The sequence below is a fragment of the Lepidochelys olivacea genome (genome assembly GCF_965140295.1).
Source record: "Lepidochelys olivacea isolate rLepOli2 genome assembly, chromosome: 1".
Classification (NCBI taxonomy): domain Eukaryota; kingdom Metazoa; phylum Chordata; order Testudines; family Cheloniidae; genus Lepidochelys; species Lepidochelys olivacea.
This window is the reverse complement of record NC_140411.1, coordinates 168,480,400-168,497,865: the sequence shown is the minus strand read 5'-3', so window position 1 is coordinate 168,497,865 and position 17,466 is coordinate 168,480,400. Positions and strand designations below refer to the sequence as shown.

Here is a 17,466-nt window from a genome sequence, read left to right as displayed (position 1 = left end):
ACACCGTCCCCCTGCCCTGAACTGGTGGGACCTCTAGGCCCAAGGATAACCCAGCCTCACTTGTGCTTAAATGTCAGTAAGTTTAGCACACAAGACTGCTCCTCAGTCCAGGTGTATAGCATTTCCACTCACTCCTGCCTACCAGACCCAACTCTGGTCTCCACATACCTCTTGCTATTCTCAACACCAATTGTCCAACCCTGCTTGCACCTGCAGCCTTCACAGTGCTGCTACCTCCAGGACTACCCTCCTCCATGAGCACAACTGCCTCTCCTGCTTGACCTCCACTACCTCCAAGTTGCAGCTGAAGCTCACCCCTCCCATCCCAGCCCCACTTTCTCATCAAGACTCTCCTCACCATTCCCCCAGGCTGCTGCTGTAGTCTCCCTTCTCCTCTGCTTTGTTGAATCCCCATCTCATACCTTAGTCCCACCAACCTTCCATAGTTAGGTTCCACCTTGAAAGAGTTCAAAAGAAGTGGTCTACATTTTCAATAGTAACTAGCGATTTTGGGACACCCAATTTGAAATGTGCCTTAATTTTCACAGGGTAAGCATTCAGCACTTTCTGGAAATCATGCCCCTTTAAGGAGTCTTGAGATGGGCATCCAAAAATCACCAGTCACTGCTGAAGCATTTTTTCGATGTACTGGTCTCCAAGACTATACCATACCTTTAAGAAGAACTTTTAGCGTGTCCTGCCAGACACAATGCAGAAAAAGGAATTTGTAATGGCAGCTGTAACAATATGCTGTAATTCATACCAGAAGAAAGAGACTCCTGAACAACAGGCTTGTAATAAAGAAAGCAAAGAATAAAATCCTTACCTCTTTTTTTTCCACAGTCTGTTCTGCTATGAGCTGATCAAACACTGCACCATACTCTTCATGTATTTTTTGCATTTCATTAATATGGCTGGCAACTTTGTTCATTGTTTTTATGGCCACTAGAGGAAAAAGCAAGTGGAAAATAACTAGTTACGTAGTTGCTTCAGGGAAGGAGTGAGGGGAAAGAAACTTGCCCCGCCCCCCTCAGTTTAGCAGGTAAACACTGTTCCATAGTTCAGCACCTTACCATCAAGGTGATAGTGTTCTTCACTGTCTGCATCAGTCAGAGCAAAGAGTTCCCTCAGCAGAAGAGGATACTTTAGTATCCGCTGGATAGGTTTGATAAGGTAAGACTCCAGTGTTGAGGAGTGTTGCTGTCTAGGATTCTGAGCATCCAAAAATGCCTTAAAAGCAGTGTCTGTCTTAGCTAGAAGTTAAAATTAAAAATGGTTTTTAATTAGCCCAAACATCTGCCATTATGAAGTAACTTTTTAGAGGGTGAAATTCATTTGCCTAGAATAAGTGTGGTTTGTGGAGAAATACACATTTTGATCAACTATACAATACCATGTTTTATACAGTTCAGGTTTTTAGTTAGTATCACATGCCATAGTTAGCATCCCATGCATCGGGCTGTAGCTCACGAAAGCTCATGCTCAAATAAATTGGTTAGTCTCTAAGGTGCCACAAGGACTCCTTTTCTCTTTATGACATAGAGAAGTTACTCATGATTGAACATCATACCAAGATAAACATCTTTTATTTAACCATCCTCTAACATGATTTCTAGTACCATAGAGTGGTATGAAGCCCACCAAACCTTCTCCCTCCCACTAGTTTAATCAAAAAGGGTCACTGTTATTTATAAGAATTCACAGCAGTAGTGGCAGAGGTATGTCAGGCCTTGTGAATATTACGTGCATCTTTAATGGCATTCTGTTGTTACTTTCCAGACTTAGAAGTGCAGCACAAACATCAAAAATATTTGTAAGGAGGGAGAACAAAATACACCTGTGGAACTAATGTACTTTATACCTGCAATACATTTTAGACAGACTAGATAACTTACTGTGCCATGCCTCCGTTACTCTGCCCATAATAGAGAATGGATTATTTTTCTACTGCTCCCAACCCGAGAGATTGTCCAAGAATAGATACTATAAAAATGTGAGTATGCTGTACAGCAAGTATTCCCTTCATAAGAATAACTGTTTCCACGAGAAATGGGGCATTTAGTAGACCATTCTACCAATACAATAAAGTTATTACAATTTAAAATAAAAAAGGCACTGCCACTGCAATCAGAAGGTCATCAGACCACCCAAAACGTCATATGAAAATGCTGCCATTCCTATACATTCTACCAGACTTTTAAAGATTCAGATTTGGAGACCTGTTTGCTCCAAATCTGAGTCTACAATTCAAAAGATACAAGGATTTTAAAAGGCCACCAGCCAAAGATACCCAGCCTGTGTCCTTAATAAGGTCAACCTACATGCTGCCAGGAGAGAACATAAAAAGTGGCTGGCAGCAAATAATTTATTCATGTATTCAGGGGGATTGCCAGCATCTGTCTGCATGGTAAATAGAGTTTACAATTTAAAAAAAAAACAAAAACCAAAACCACACACACACCAGAAGTCTTCTGGCTTATTTATCTGCCATCAAGTGTTCCTTGAAAAATAAGAGCATATTTTTTCTAATTATGCTGTTCCTGCAACTGGAACTGCTAGTCTACCTACCATCCAAGATAAAAATATAATTATATGAAGCTTTACTGAATCCACTAATAGATTAACACTTTCAAGGTTACTTTCAAGTCACTCCCGCTGGGCAGCCACATTGAAGCTCCACAGACATTTTGGGCCCAGCAGATCTTCAGCGTGGTATGGAGCTGGAGATCTTCTGCAGCACCTCATGGAAAGGGAGGAAAAAGGGCCACACAGGCTGACCCAGATTAGAATAGTGACAGCAGAGGAAGCAACAGGAAGATTTTCCTTGTCCTCCACTCCCTTCCTGAAGGCTCCCAGCCAAGTTTCTTTGGGTTTTAACATAGGCCATTAGCCGGACTTCTGTGGTACATAGCCCTTAGTTCCTGTGGGTATCACAAGCATCACTCCAAGTGCAAAGGCACACTTATTCAACCTGCCTTCTCCAACACACACACACACACACACACGACCCAAACACTTGCTCCATCCTGCAATGGCACTTTTCCACATCAAAAGAGTGTTCGGAAAAAATACATATAACGCATGCAGATCTCACCTTTTACTAATACTTTTGGAACTTTAGTGTGGCTGGCACAGAAGGCACTGTACAGCTTGAAACGGTCAGCATAGTAAAGAAAGGATCCACCCAAGGAAAACAACACTTTCTAGGATTATAAAAAAATAAATACATAAATAAATAAAAAAGGTGCATAAAACACATTAGTTTTCCTTTTGACAAAACTATTGAAATCAGACCACTTAGAAAGAATAAGATCTTCTGTGCCATGTTTTATGGCTATTACACGTGATTACAATGTTCCTGACCCTCTACACTAGGTTCTCATCCTGTCTAGGAACAGTCAGTAATAGAAACGGATCAGAAGATTAGGTGAGGGGGAATTCCTCAGCAGGTAGCCAGGGAAGAATAGAATAGAATAGGTCAGAGATTCTTGAATAAGAGACTTCTACCTGCTCTGTATAATCTACTGTAGAACGGATGGTTTCCTGTTTAAATTGGTGTTGATCTAGAATGTGTCGTATTGTATATATAATTTTATGTTAATTTTTTTTTCCATGGGCTTATTTGGAACGTAAATACTTCAATATGTTTAATGAGCAAAAAACTAATTTCTGTAATCTGTTTAGTTACTATACACCAACTATTAAATATGTATCTTTGAAAGTGATCAATATTATGTATATTGCAGTCTGTTCCCTCCACCCCCATCCTCAGACAGCTTTATTTTCAGAGCAGAGACTTGTCTTCTCCTCCCCGAATATTATTTGTATTACAGAAATGCTCAGAAGCCTAGCCAAGATCAGGGCCCAATTGTGCTGTACAAACACATAGTAAGGAAGTCCTGCCCCAATCTAAATAGACAAGTATTAGGTCCATTATACAACTAGGGAACCAGTGCAGAGAGACGTTATGTACCTTGCTTAAGGTCACCCAGGAAATATGTAGCAGAACTCAACTCTGATCTCCCAAGTCCCATTTATTTCATTATTCCCCCACAAAATCCTTCTTCTGGGGCCATATTTAGGCTTGGAAGGATTAGATTTTTAAACAGTAAATGATGAACGTGGCCTTTCATTGTATATACAAATCAATGAAAACACATTTCCATCTATGATAACTGAAATTTACAGATCAGCAAAGTCAGAAAAATGCTGCTTGAGAATTTGAGTGATGTAAAGCTAAAATTTTGAACATATAATATGGACAGTTTTTTTAATATCAAGATCTGTCATTAAATAATTATCTGACCCTCCATAATTTCCCCACAATTGTGGATGTTGAAATAAATTCAAAGTTTTTGGAAAAAACTAAAAGCTTAAAACCCATAATTCTGCACAATTGAAATTAGAAATAGAAGAAAAATTGAAAAAAAAATACTTAAAATAGATATTATCCATTAAGTTATAAAAAGTCAAATTCTGCCAACCCTAGCTATATTAGGTGTTTATAGAGTGTGCGGGATTAGTTATTTCCCCCCTTCGTCTGCAGAGTGTCAAGTGGGTGGAGGAATTATTCATCACTGCTAGATATGTTAATATTTTTTAATCATCATCTATTAAGTCTATGCCTATAATCTTGATTTCATATGCACCATTAAATTCTTATGCAGCAACATTTACAGGATTCATAATGCGTTTACTTCCATGGAGAAAGCAATGGTTACTTACTCCTGAAGTCTCATTTTATTATTAGGGAACCTGATCTGTTCAGCTACTTGAGTTACTCTTTTATAAAGGTAGATAACATAATATTGACAATTTATTCCTATCTCTGTCCAACGTAAAGAGAACAAATATGAGTCTCATGTGGTGGGGGGAAAAAACAAAACAAAAATATATATAGGGCAGTCCTCTCCAAGAGGATACACTTCTTTGTCACTTCACTTCCCCCATCAGTTCAATGCAGAAACCGATTACTGTGAGAATGTAGTTGTAGATGCTTCAGAAACAACATGCAGAGTCTACTACAGACCATTGCACCAATCAGGGAAACCATGGTTGATGGCATCACACCAGGCTTTGTGTAGAGCAGCTCAGATCTGGCTCAACCCTGCAAATACACAAGTCTCTGGGGCAGCTCCGCAGATGGTATCAGGTATGATCGGGATGTGCAACCCTTCACGTGTCAATGGAGGGTTTGATAGTACAGAGTGCTGGGCTATTTTTGTTCGTCTTGGAAACCTGGCCAAAGAGCATACAATGCTGCTTTTGAATATAATGATGGATGGAAGGCAGGCCAGATCTTTGTGTAAAAGTCACTATCTCACGAAGTCAAAACGCTTTATGCTCAGGATGTAGCGCTGACTATGCATATGGAATGACTAGTTGCTCCAAGTCTGCCTCGAAGAGGGTTCAGATCTCTGAGCTGTATGGCAATACGTGGAGTACACAGATTTGATAGATCCTGTAAATTTGTTTCAGTACAAAGACATTTTTGAGTCCATAAGCAAGACATGGACTGCAGGAGCCAAGACCTATTCATCAATGAAAGTCCAGTTTGCCCAGCACTACATTTCAGTATGCTTAGTTAAAGAACAAAATTATTTTCTAATGATTAACCATAGCAGTAGGTTGTATGCTCATTTTAAATTGGCAGTAGTCAATCAAGAACAAAACCAAAAAAAGAGAGACTTCTTCCACAAGCTCTTCAATTAATCCATGTTCCTGGAGGAGCAAACCCAGTGGGATTATTATTCACCAAGACATCTTGTCCTTTTATCAAGGTCAGTGCTGAAGTGAGCAAAAGGACCAGGAGGAGATGCATTGGGTTGTGTTAATTTCAACACTACATTAGTTACTTACTATAGATTGATCCAATTACAGTGGTGGTGGTATTCATTCATTTAGTAACCAACCCTTCCCCACAATGTCTTTTCCCGTTTATTTTTAATTCAGTTTGGGTTTCTTCCCCTTAATATTTCTACCTTCCCCTCAAAGTACTTGAAATTAAGATTCAAAAAACAGCATTACATTCAATAGTTTGCCATTCCTGCCTATATGTGCATTAAGAGCCTGCTGAGTACAGAATACAATTTACAGTTCAAAACCATTTCCCCAGTGGCTTCCCTGAACTGGCAATTTAGACTTGTCAGTATTAAGGTTTTATGCAATTATACTTCTGCCACTAGATTTTCCTCAGAGTTTGAAACATGAAATCTAACAAAGAGGTAAAAATCACATCTAACTCTGCATGCTTTTGCCGAGTGGCATTGATCTATGCAACATGAACTACAGCTACAGTAGGATATTCTGGTTTCAAGGAGTCATGGTGGTAGGTAACACAAGTTCATGTAAAAACCTTAAAATGTGTTCTTACGAAATAAGAGTCATGGTAGTCAAACTGGTTTGATACAAGGTTAAGAGGACTACTTCTGCAGTATGTTTTGCCAGTGTAAAAATATTGTACTGTAAGGGCTTTGCTACACTTGCGAGTTAGAGCACATTAAAGCAGCCCCGGGCGCCCTAACTCACGACCCGTCCACACTGGCAAGGCACGTAGAGCGCCCAGACTCTGCGGCTGGAGCGCGCCTGGTAATCCACCTCCACCAGAAGCATAACGCTTGGTGTGTCTCGGCTGAAACGCCCCAGCATCAGCATGAATGAGGTGTTGCATTACTGCACTCTGATCGGCCTCCAGAAATGTCCCATAATCCCCTTAAGTCAAGTGGCCACTCTTGTCATTGTTTGGAATCGCTGCAGGAATGTGGATATGCGCTTTCAAAGCTCTGTTTCTGGCAGCCGGCTGCTTATCTGCTGTGGGACAAAGCAACCATTAGTGTGGAATGTTGCTTGAGAGGCTGGGGAAGAGGGGGTCTGCTGCTGTCTGAACTTACAAGACAGCATGCTGACATGCTCTCAGACCCCAAAAACCCACTCTCCCCCCCCCCCCCACATACACACAACACACTCTCTGTCACACTCCAACCCCCGCTCCCCATTTGAAAAACATGTTGCAGCCACTTGCACGCTAGGATAGCTACCACAATGCACTGCTCTCTGTGGCCGTTGCAAGAGCTGCTAATGTGGCCACGCCAGTGTGCTTGAATCTGACAGTGTGAACACACTGCAGCACTTTCCCTGCTGCACTCTCTGAGGGCTGGTTTAACTCACAGTGCTCTACATCTGCAAGTGTAGACATGCCCTAAGTGTGCCATAAACCTTATTTAAGTTTGCTTTAGACACACAGCCAGACTTTAAATAAAATGTTTACCTTAAATTGGTCAACTTTTTCAAGCTTTTCCAGGTCTGGCACTAGCCTCACTCCATCTTCAAGAGTTTTCAGGAACTCCACCTGGAATGCTACCATTTCAGTCAAATTCCCAAAGAGAACATCGAGCTAATAAAAGAGAAAAGTTTAATATGCTTAAAAATCTCAGTTTAGTCGATTTTCCAGCCGGTCACAATTTACAGAACATTAGCACTTAGCTTTTCTTCAGCCTGGTCTACGCTAGAGGGTTAGGACAATGTAAGCTGCCTTGCCTCAACCTCTCGATGCCAATTTAGTAACACCACCTCCCCGAGCAGCGCAGAGTCACGGTTGAGTAATTAGGCTGACGCAGAGTCAGTGTAGACACTGTGTTGCTTATGTCCACTGTGACTGGCTTTCAGGAACCATGCTACAGTGCCCTATGCTGACAATACAAGCGCTCCTGGTGAGGACATGCACTGACGACATATGGAGCCAAGCATATGCACACACAAGCGATTTAATAACTGCGGTGGCTGTATGCTGACAAGTTAGGTTGACATAGCCTTAAACTCCGACAGCCTAGTGTGGCGGTTATCAGAAGATCAGACAACACTGATCAGTATTTTTATACTCAGTGTCAGTCCATTTAAAAATGTTCCTAAGCAAGTTTAACCCTCACAGCTCCTTCCATTCCGTCCTACATCACACAATAAGAGTCAAACAAAAACAATCTGGCAGCACTATGGCAACAGTTCTCGTACCTCATCTTGAGTGAGGAAAGTTTCTTTTTGTAGAGGTTTCAGGTATCTTTCCATTAGACAGTTTAAGTCCTTAAAACAAACACAAAAATAAATAAAATACTCTTTAATATCATTTCCTCCAAGTATCTCTCTCACACTGCTACAGTGACAAAGATCCTCTCCTTAACACCATTGATGTAGTCTCTAGGTCTTTCATATGTCTTGTATAAGACAGGAGTATATTCTATTTTAGTGAAATTTAAGACATTATAAAACTAAAATTGCACAACTTTTTTTTTAAGTAATCTAATCTAGATACGCGATTTCATCTGAAAATATTTCTCTGTATCCCAACCAAATAAAATTCATGCCACTGTTCAAAAAACTCTTTATTCAGTTGTTTCAGTTTTAAAATATCTAGTGTATTTTAGATGTTCCTATTAAAATTGAGGAGAAGCCCTACAGTAAAAGGTAACTTGCCACTAGTCTAGTCAATTAGGTTTTTTTTTTGTTTTTTTTTTTTATTTGTGATACAAAAAATATTGCAGAGCTTTAGCTTTACAGAAGTTCAACTCTGGAAGGAAAAGGTAAAACGTAGACAAAACATGACTTACTTTGACATAGGTGCGTTCTGTTTCAAGCAGTTCACAAATAACCTTGCGCAGTTTATCAGCATCTGTAAGTTGTCTCATGATGGACAGCTGAGGCCCTGTAAATTCTTGAGGATGCAAACTCAAATCAGAAGGATTCATCTCATGTAGACTGCGACAAAATGCAGCAACTTGTTCTGTACTCTTTAAAAAGAGAAAACATTACGCCGAGTTGTTTTCAAGTAAGAGCTATTTGAACTCTAACTACGCTACTGTATACCCCACGTCCATATTGCTTGTTCTAATGTAACTTTAAGAAGTGTGCTGTGCTTCTGTATCGGAGGTTTTATCCTCCTGGGCTGGATGTTTTAGTCTGCCAAGTTCACTGTCCACAGCATACACAGTGCAAAGTGACCTTAAAGCAGCCAGAGATTTAAACTGGAAATTTCCCCTTTTGTAGAGGAATAGTTACCTCCTACGACACCTGCGTCCCTTATCATTGGGGCCTGGAGAGCCAAGGATGAGGGACCACACCTGGCTCTGGGCAGCTGCCATTCTCTACCAGTTGAGAATCAGGACCCCCCAGTTATGAAGAACCCCAGATGCATTGTTCTTAGAAATTCAGAGTGACATATCACATAATGACCACAGCCTGTAAAATAAGTATATTTAGAAAGTGCCACAACTGTACAGCAAGGGAATTGTGTCAGACCACTAACAAGTCCCTGGCCCAAAAAGTATGAGCAAGTACAAAACAGAAGTCTCAGATCACAGAACAGAGTGGCTAAAAATGATTTAAAGTGCCTTTTTGTAATTTGTTTTTGGTAGCACTCAGAACACGCTAAGCACTGTTCAAACACTAATGGAGGGACAGTCCTTGCGCTAAAGAAGTTCAACTCTAAAAGAAAAAGGGAAGAACAGGGGACAAGAGGGAGGAATAACAACATCCAAGTAGAACACAGATGTGGTGTTTGGTCATGTCCTGAGACTCTCTCGGACTTTATTTTTAATTGAACCCTTAAGAATGTCTAAAATTTAGATTTGAAAATACCGCCATGTCATGATGCTTAAGCGGACTTATAGTGTAAGCTCTTTGGGACAGAGACCATCTTTGCACTGGGTGTGTGAAGCATCTAGTACAGTGGGGTACTGCTCCATGACTGGGAGCGTTAAATGCTTCCACAATACCAAAAAACAACAACAAAACCTTCAAGTCATGCAATTAGCTGCCTAACCCTGTGATTTATTGATGTTACTTGTGTCCTTTTGTTTGTCATATGGATTGTATCTAATTAGACAAAAGTTCTTTGGGCATACACATCTTTACTATTTGTAGTTACTACATACAGCATTGGGGGTGGGGGGGACGCTGAGCCTCTAAGCACTACCGCAAGACGAATAAATAATATAATGGTAATTTAGTTCTTCAAATATTCAAGTTAACGAGGGATCAGTTTAATATGTTGGAATAGACTGGGACAGTATGAGCCTCTGAGGCACTTGAAGAAACAGTCCTAGATTTAAAGGTAAGAGGGCTACAAGCAGGGCATTCTCAGTGTGGCTGCCCCTCAGCTCGTAACTTGCAATTCAGATGCCACGTTTATTGGCCTTTTTATTGAATGCCAGGTCCGATGCTGGAGGGTCTTCGAGTGTACCCTGGGGAAATGGTGGTTTGGAGGGGTCACTCCTGTTCCTCCCTCTCTATTCCATCTCCCTTCAGCTCTACAAAAGATGGAGTGATAATTGTCTTTATAAGATTATGTATGCAAGCCCTAAGCATTGTGCAAGGGGTATTTATTTAACTAAACCTCAAATAAAAATTAAGCATTGCGTAACTGTACCATTTTCATCACTGTAGGATTCATCCCCTCTCCTGTACAGTTCACAACTTTCCCTTCCCTTCCCCTCCACCTTCAGGAAAGTGCAGTTTTATTCAAAAAATAAAAAAAACACCTAAGTCATATCTGCTCATAGTGAATTTTTTATGCTTTTTACCTCCTGTAATCACTGCAGAGACAGGAGAGCGTGTCAGTCTATTATTCTTGAGCCTCAGACTTGTTTACAAAGTTCCACTCAGTTACACCTGTGCAGAGTGATGCCCAAGAGTTGCACAAATATCTTTATGGATATCTTTATTAGCCTCTTTACTCAAATATCCCCACCATCACTACCACTAGTGTAGAGTCACCGGCAGTTGTGCTGATGTAAGTGGCCCACCATTGTTTTAAACTGCTTTTGTCCAATTCTGTGCCTGCTGACAGTGTTAAAGGAGAACACAAACCAAATGGAGGAGTGTAATAAGTGTGGCCCATGGGAGAAAGAATGGCACAATGTCTTGTAAAGTGTGGTGATCATGGCAAGGATAATACGGATGCTGTTGTCATCTAGCCTGACTATTCTACATCTATTGTTTTTTCATTTCACCTTGGTATAAGACAGCAGGTGGGTCCTAATCAGATTATTTTCACGGGAAAGAGGTGTTGGCACTGCCTTATATTTAGATATAGCCTATAAAAATCCCAGTAAAAGGGGGGAAAAAAGTGTTTCTAAAACATTCTGACTTGTTCTAAATTATTCAGTTTAATTCTAAGAATGCAGCTTATATTTCCAGTTGATACGTTAAGATTTACTGACATTAAAAAACCTGTGTCTTTTGTTTTAATTTATTTTGGTTAATTTCCAGTCACTGCATATAGAGGGTGAAATCTGGGAGACAAACTTCCTTAGGTCCTTTTGGGAAAAATCTCTGTCATTATCAAATTGCAGTATTAGCAGGTAGTCTGTGGTGTGTTGCTCCATTACCAACCAATAAACATGCTTTATAAAGAAAAGCTCATTTATATTGCTGAAGACATCATTTGAGGAACAAAAGGAAAAAAAAAAGTCAATCCACACTGCATACAGTGGGCAAACCTAGAATGCTCCCTGGGTTGTAGGAATTTTTAGAAGTCTGAGGCAAGAAATCTGGGAAGAAGTTGATGTACATCGATTCTGAGGTTGTTCCAATCATATGGGACAGAATGAGGAAACAGGAGCAAGCCTGGGTGGAACATAACAAGGAAAGGGTTTAAGAGGAGATAACAGGGAAGGAGGCAGGGTGGAATCAGGAATCCATAGTGAGTGAGACGGTCTGGTATATTAGGCAGTGTCTGCTCAAGTTTCCCCACTTTACTGTTCCTTAATCCAGAGTTGGAGGAAACTCAGGGGTCAGAGTAATTCAGTCTCTGTGCCCCTTCAATCTGCATTAAGGGTTCACTGAAAATGCATTCACAGTCTCTGTAGAGAACAACCAGGGAAGCCATTTAGGAGCAGGAGCCCTGCCCTCCAGGAGGTGAAGGGATAGCATCAACTCATTTAACATAGGCCAAACAACTGGAAGGTGGGAATGAATTTCAGCTACTACTGACCGAGGCCAGATATAGACTGGTGACCTAATGGTGAAAGGGCCCCTATCATTCTACTGACGTACAGCTATTACTTCCCTCTAATTCACCTCTATAAGTGGAGTGCCACAAAATCCAAAGGAGCATTATCTCCACTTGGTAAGGTCTTTTCTAGAACAATATAGTTGCTTCATCCACAGCTACGTTATGGCTGCCAGCACCCATCTAAGCATAAAACTGCTATGTATTAGATCAGTAATTACTTATTCAGTAATTATACAAAGGTGACATTTTCTTTAATACGCACATTTAAGTGATCAACAGTTTACAGCTGACTTACAGGAAATACAAATGGCTGAAGAAACTCTTTTGATTGGAGTTTGATTATTACAGCAATAACATTCATCTTGAGTAGTTGAGATCTAAACTTAGAGCAAGTAGGTATGGAACAGAGTAGCAATTTATCTGTTCTACCAGAATTATGAGAGTAGGACTAGTTTACCTCTAATTCAGTTCCTTTTGGGTAGTCTAATCTCTCTTTCTGACCCTGCAGTATTTTACTGCTGATTAAATATAGTTGTATAAATAACTCCATTATCTTGCACCAAAATCATGCTATCAATTGTGGGCTCTCTTGTTCCTCACACCATCTATGCTCACTAAGGATTTGATCCTGCCCCACTTGGGGCAGGATCAAGCCTGACAGCCCCTATTCAGCAAAGCACTTGGGGAGAAATCCTGGCCCCAGTGAAGTCTGTGGTAAAACTTTCAGCGACTTCACTGGGGCCAGGATTTCATTCTAGGACTTTATTGGAACTTAAGCTTATGCTGAAGTGCCTTGTTGAATCAGGGCTGTCGGGAACTGGCAGCTTGAGAAGTGGTGAAGCAGGCCTAAGGTTAGACCATTCTGGGTCACTGTATTTAATAAAGTAAGTTTCTCAGAGAGGAAGGCTGGTCCAGTGATTAGGGCACTATCCTAGGACCTGGGTGGCTGCTTTGCCATATGCTTCTTGTGTGACCTTGGGAAAGTCACATAGGGCTGGTTTTCACTTCAGGATTAGCTGGAGGTATTTCTCAAAGGTCACCCCAACCTGACTTATGGGCATGCCAAAAAATCTCTACCTTGAATTAAGTGGTGCTTTAAACTTAAGGTAGCTGGCCCATCAGGGGGTGTGGATTGAAGCTACAGTGCTGCTGAAGCTCAAACAAGTAATGCAGTGAGGGCTCTGCTACTGTTGCTAATCCAAACACACTATTACTCAAGTGTTATTTTGCAGTGTGACTATTCTCACTCTAGCTCACTCCAGAGGAGTTAATTCTCAGTAGATAGCTCAAGCTAACAGTGCAGTGAAGACAAGCCCTTAGCCTCTTTGTCTCTCACATCTGTAAAATGGAGACAAAACCACTCCTGTGATGTAGGGAAGTGCTATGAGGATAAATACATTAAAGAGTCTTTCGTGATTGGGGCCACATACATACCTAAATGTACATTTCTACCTATCTTAAGAAAACTGAAAAGCCACATCTACAAATTTGATTTTTCCCCACTTCCATTTCAGTATCTCATTTGGAAATAAGTTATTTCTATCAAGGCAGTAACATACATAAGTACAAACTATTTATACTGTGTTATATCAGCTGTGACTTTTGCATGCAGAGTATAGGAAATGTACAGCTACAAAAAGACAATTACATTTGTAACTTATTACAGTTCTAGAACTTGAGGTCTCAGTGGTTTTGAAGCTTTTATAAAGTAGAGTAATTTTGTTTTTTAAAAACCCCACACATTCTGCAACATTTTAACTACGGGTTATCATGCCTTTCATAGAAGTTGTTCACATTAAGTCATTAGAAAAGATGGACTACGTAAAGAACAGGGAGAGCCTTTAATATCATGAACTACTACATAGCAATTTTAAATGCTCATTTAAGTGACATGCTCATTGTAGATTAAATGCCTGACACTATTCTAGTGAGGGTGGTGTAACAATTCCTATGTTCCAAAAGACTGGCCCACAATAAGGCATGGATTTTTTCTTGTTTCCCCCCCTTCACATATAGAAGTTGACCAGTCATAAGCTTCAGTCATGTCAGGTGTCAGCTAGCAGCACTTCTACTTTGTGATTTGGATTCCTCACATCAAGTTATATTTTAAATCTGGTAAAAATACAAGTTATTTAAAATTGCAAGAGACACATTACAAATCTGAAGGCCATTGACATTCAGGAACTTGTTCACGTTTGCTCAAGGCACAAGCATCATATCATCTTTTTGCATGCACCTTTAGAAAGGAGTTCTCTGCCCATGTCTTTTATTTAAGTAAATAGTGACAGCCCAAAAGAAGCAAACTTTATAGTCAGCTAAAATAGTGTTAGTTATGATACAGTGCAGATTTTACTTAAACTTCATAAACACTTTATTAAAATGTTGCCATTATCCATTTGCCTAGAGATTTAAAGGGAAGAGAACAGAGTAATTTGGCAGGTAAACTAACACACCCTGAACTGGTCTCTCACTACCCCAGTGATGGGTAGGGAACAGATATGGAATTGGAAGGTAAAGGGAGCTAGCTGTTTAAGTCAAGGAAACTACTGCATCATATTTAGGGCTCAATCCTGCAAACCTGCACTCACAAAAGTGATCTCAAGTAGTGACTTTGATGGAATTACTGGTGCAAACAAGGGTTTGTGGGATAGGGCACTAGGTCTGTGCAGACCAATTAAACAAAAACCAGCCCCAGCCTGCAAAGAGCTCAGCAGGTGAGCTAATCTCACATCCTTCCTGGGAAGGAGCATTTCCTCAAAAGTTGAGCATGTTGAGATCATTGAAACAGTTGGTGTTTTGCCTGATTGTCCTCTAATTGAGAGAGGAGTACAGTTTCCCCTGCCAGTCCCTATTTTAAAAACCATAGGTATGAGTGTGTAGTCAAGTGTAATCTTTCAGGGCACTCAACACCTCTACCCAATAATGGACAAATTCAGTTAAAAAAAAAATTCTCCAAAATCCAAACAAAACTTCAAGCAAATCCAGTGAGGCTTGGCCTCGATTGTTACGGAGACTGCATATTCTAAAAAACCCCTCTGCAGGCATAAGCATTACTGTTTACTTAGTATCACATTTCTAACCCTCTTAAAAATACTACAGCATGAGGTTAAGCAATTAGCCTAATGTAATCTGGATATACTGCACAACAGTAGATCTGCTCACCAAATGCAGCATGTGATAAAGAGAATCGCAGGCTCTCTCCATGCCTTTATTCCTGGGTTTACATTTAACTCTCCAAAAAGCTGACATCAATAGAAAGATATTGTTGTGAAAATTCTGTTACTCAGCACTTTCAGTAACCAATACACTAAAAAAAAAAAAATCAAAACTTCTTTCCATATTTAGCGAATATGAAATTCTTTCCTGATATTCCATGCTGCTTACTTGACACACAAGCACAGAAGACATCCTCTCCTGTATTTTCATGAGAGGCCAGCTACTGCATTTCTGTAAGACTCTGCTCCTGTGTCATTTACTGTAGGTCTCGTTCTTTCAATAGATCAATGAGAATTTAATTCTCAGCTCTAACTAGTGAGGTCACTTTTGAAGACTCCCTTTCATGAAACGGTCATATGAGAACTCCTGCAAGAAACAGCTGAAACAAGCAGAGGGGGAAGCTGACACTGGAATATAAATGTCTATTGCCTGTGGATTAGTATCAGCTGATTGGCTACAACCTGTACTGCATAAGATTATTAAACATCAGGGCAGACTGCACACACCAATTAGACAACTTTAAAAAGCCAATTATTGGTAAAGCTTAAGTTGCTTTTTAAAAAGTCCCCATTTTAATCCTTTTACATCAACTTGTACATGTGTTGAGGGATTTGTATCCATAGATAATTTTGGTTTTCATTAACACTGCAAAAGAAGATTCATCTTCACAGAACACTTTTGGTAAATGAAATGCATACAGAGTCATTAGTGCATTGTACCTTAAGCACAACTGCAAGGTAATTAGTTTTAATTTCAAGAGACATCTTAAATTAGAAAAAAGGAAATGAACATCCAGTAGCATTTCAACTCATTAGTTTTTTTAAACATATCCACAAGTGGGGAATGTGGCAGATCACTAAACAAAGCGCTACTGACCTGATCACCACTGTAAATGACATCAAGTCCTGTGTCATGATGGCTACAATGTGCAAAATACTTAAGCTTTTGTTGCTGTGATATTGAGAACCTGCCTCTCACAGTTTTAACCTCCAGACCAAGTGTGTTAATTTTATGTAAATTAGCACACTAAGCAAATAAGCAGATAATTACGAAGGCTAGTTTTTGTTAAATAAAAGCTTACACTAGTGAGTCAGCTATATAGTATCCTGTTAAACTAGAGATGGATGACTGACAGAGATGTTGCTTGGAACTGGTTTAAAGTTTTATACAGATCTTGGATTAGAAATTGAGGCTAAATCTACACTACAGACCTCACAGCGGTAGCTGTGCCGCCGTAATGTTGCCTGTGTAGCTGCTCTATGCCAACAGGAGAGAGCTCTCCCTCCGGCATAAGGAGACAATCCCCAGCAAGTGGCGGTAGCCACATCAGCAGGAGAGCGGCCACCGACTAGCGCTGTCCACACCAACACTTTTGTCAGTGAAACTTATGTCACTTGGGGGAGTTTTTTCCACATCCCTGACTGGAAAAAAAAAAGGTTTGTTGACAAAAAGTGCTCATGTAGACAGTCTATAAATGTGCACAACTCATTGAAATTCAAAGGAGTTTGGCTTAGAGGGGCTTTGGCCTTTCTCTAGTGCAAGTTTTGTTTTGTGTTTTTTTTTTTTAAACTAAAAAATGATAAGCATAGGAGTTTACATCTTTACAATTGGGGGAATATTGAGTTGACTAAAAGTCAGCTGTACATGGTCTACCTTAACTTTTAAAAGAAAGAAGAAACATTAGAATCTCAAAAAAAAACCCTAGGTGTTAAAAACACCAGATCTATCAGTCAACTCTCATAGTAGCCACGCTCATATAGCATCTCCATTGACCACTGCCTTCAAACTCTTTTCCCCACTTCCTCCAGGTGCATTTCACTGTGTAGAGACAGCCATTGCAAGTTAAGGCTGATGACATAAGCATGATTCATAATCTCAGTAGGGTTGGAAGGAGGTGGCAATACCATGGAGAAGGCACCTTTTTTGCCTTACCCTGCAAATGACTTCTAGGGGATTTTAGGAGGACAACGTGTGCTGAGGGTACCTTCAGAGGAGATTAACAGACACTACCGTCAGATAATCAAATGACCAGTGATACAGAAGATATTTTAAAGCGAAGCAAAACTATAAAAGGAATTAGGAACAAAAGTCAGAGCCCCCCTTTCCAGTGCTGCTTCTTCAGAAGCTGCACATTTACTAGCATTCTCTCTGGCTTTAACAGAACTATTTTTAAGTTTTGTTGAAATTCAAGAGCACAGGAGAATTAAAGAATACAGAGTTCTATGTATAAACAGAGAAAGCAGAGT

The 17,466-nt window shown here is 40.1% G+C and overlaps 1 protein-coding gene across 7 annotated transcripts in view; it reads right to left on the bottom strand.

Annotated features, from left to right (window-relative positions):
• TIAM1 (TIAM Rac1 associated GEF 1) overlaps positions 1-17,466 on the bottom strand; it is a 276,930-nt gene that overhangs the window by 12,175 nt on the left and 247,289 nt on the right. For all 7 annotated transcript variants that reach the window (XM_084620561.1, XM_084620566.1, XM_084620563.1 and 4 more), the window contains 6 exons: positions 8,601-8,780; positions 8,008-8,076; positions 7,268-7,393; positions 3,095-3,203; positions 1,074-1,253; positions 827-945 (listed from right to left, as the gene is read on the bottom strand). In XM_084620561.1, coding sequence (XP_084476687.1) covers positions 827-945; positions 1,074-1,253; positions 3,095-3,203; positions 7,268-7,393; positions 8,008-8,076; positions 8,601-8,780 — 783 coding nt within the window. The remainder of the gene's footprint in view (positions 1-826; positions 946-1,073; positions 1,254-3,094; positions 3,204-7,267; positions 7,394-8,007; positions 8,077-8,600; positions 8,781-17,466) is intronic.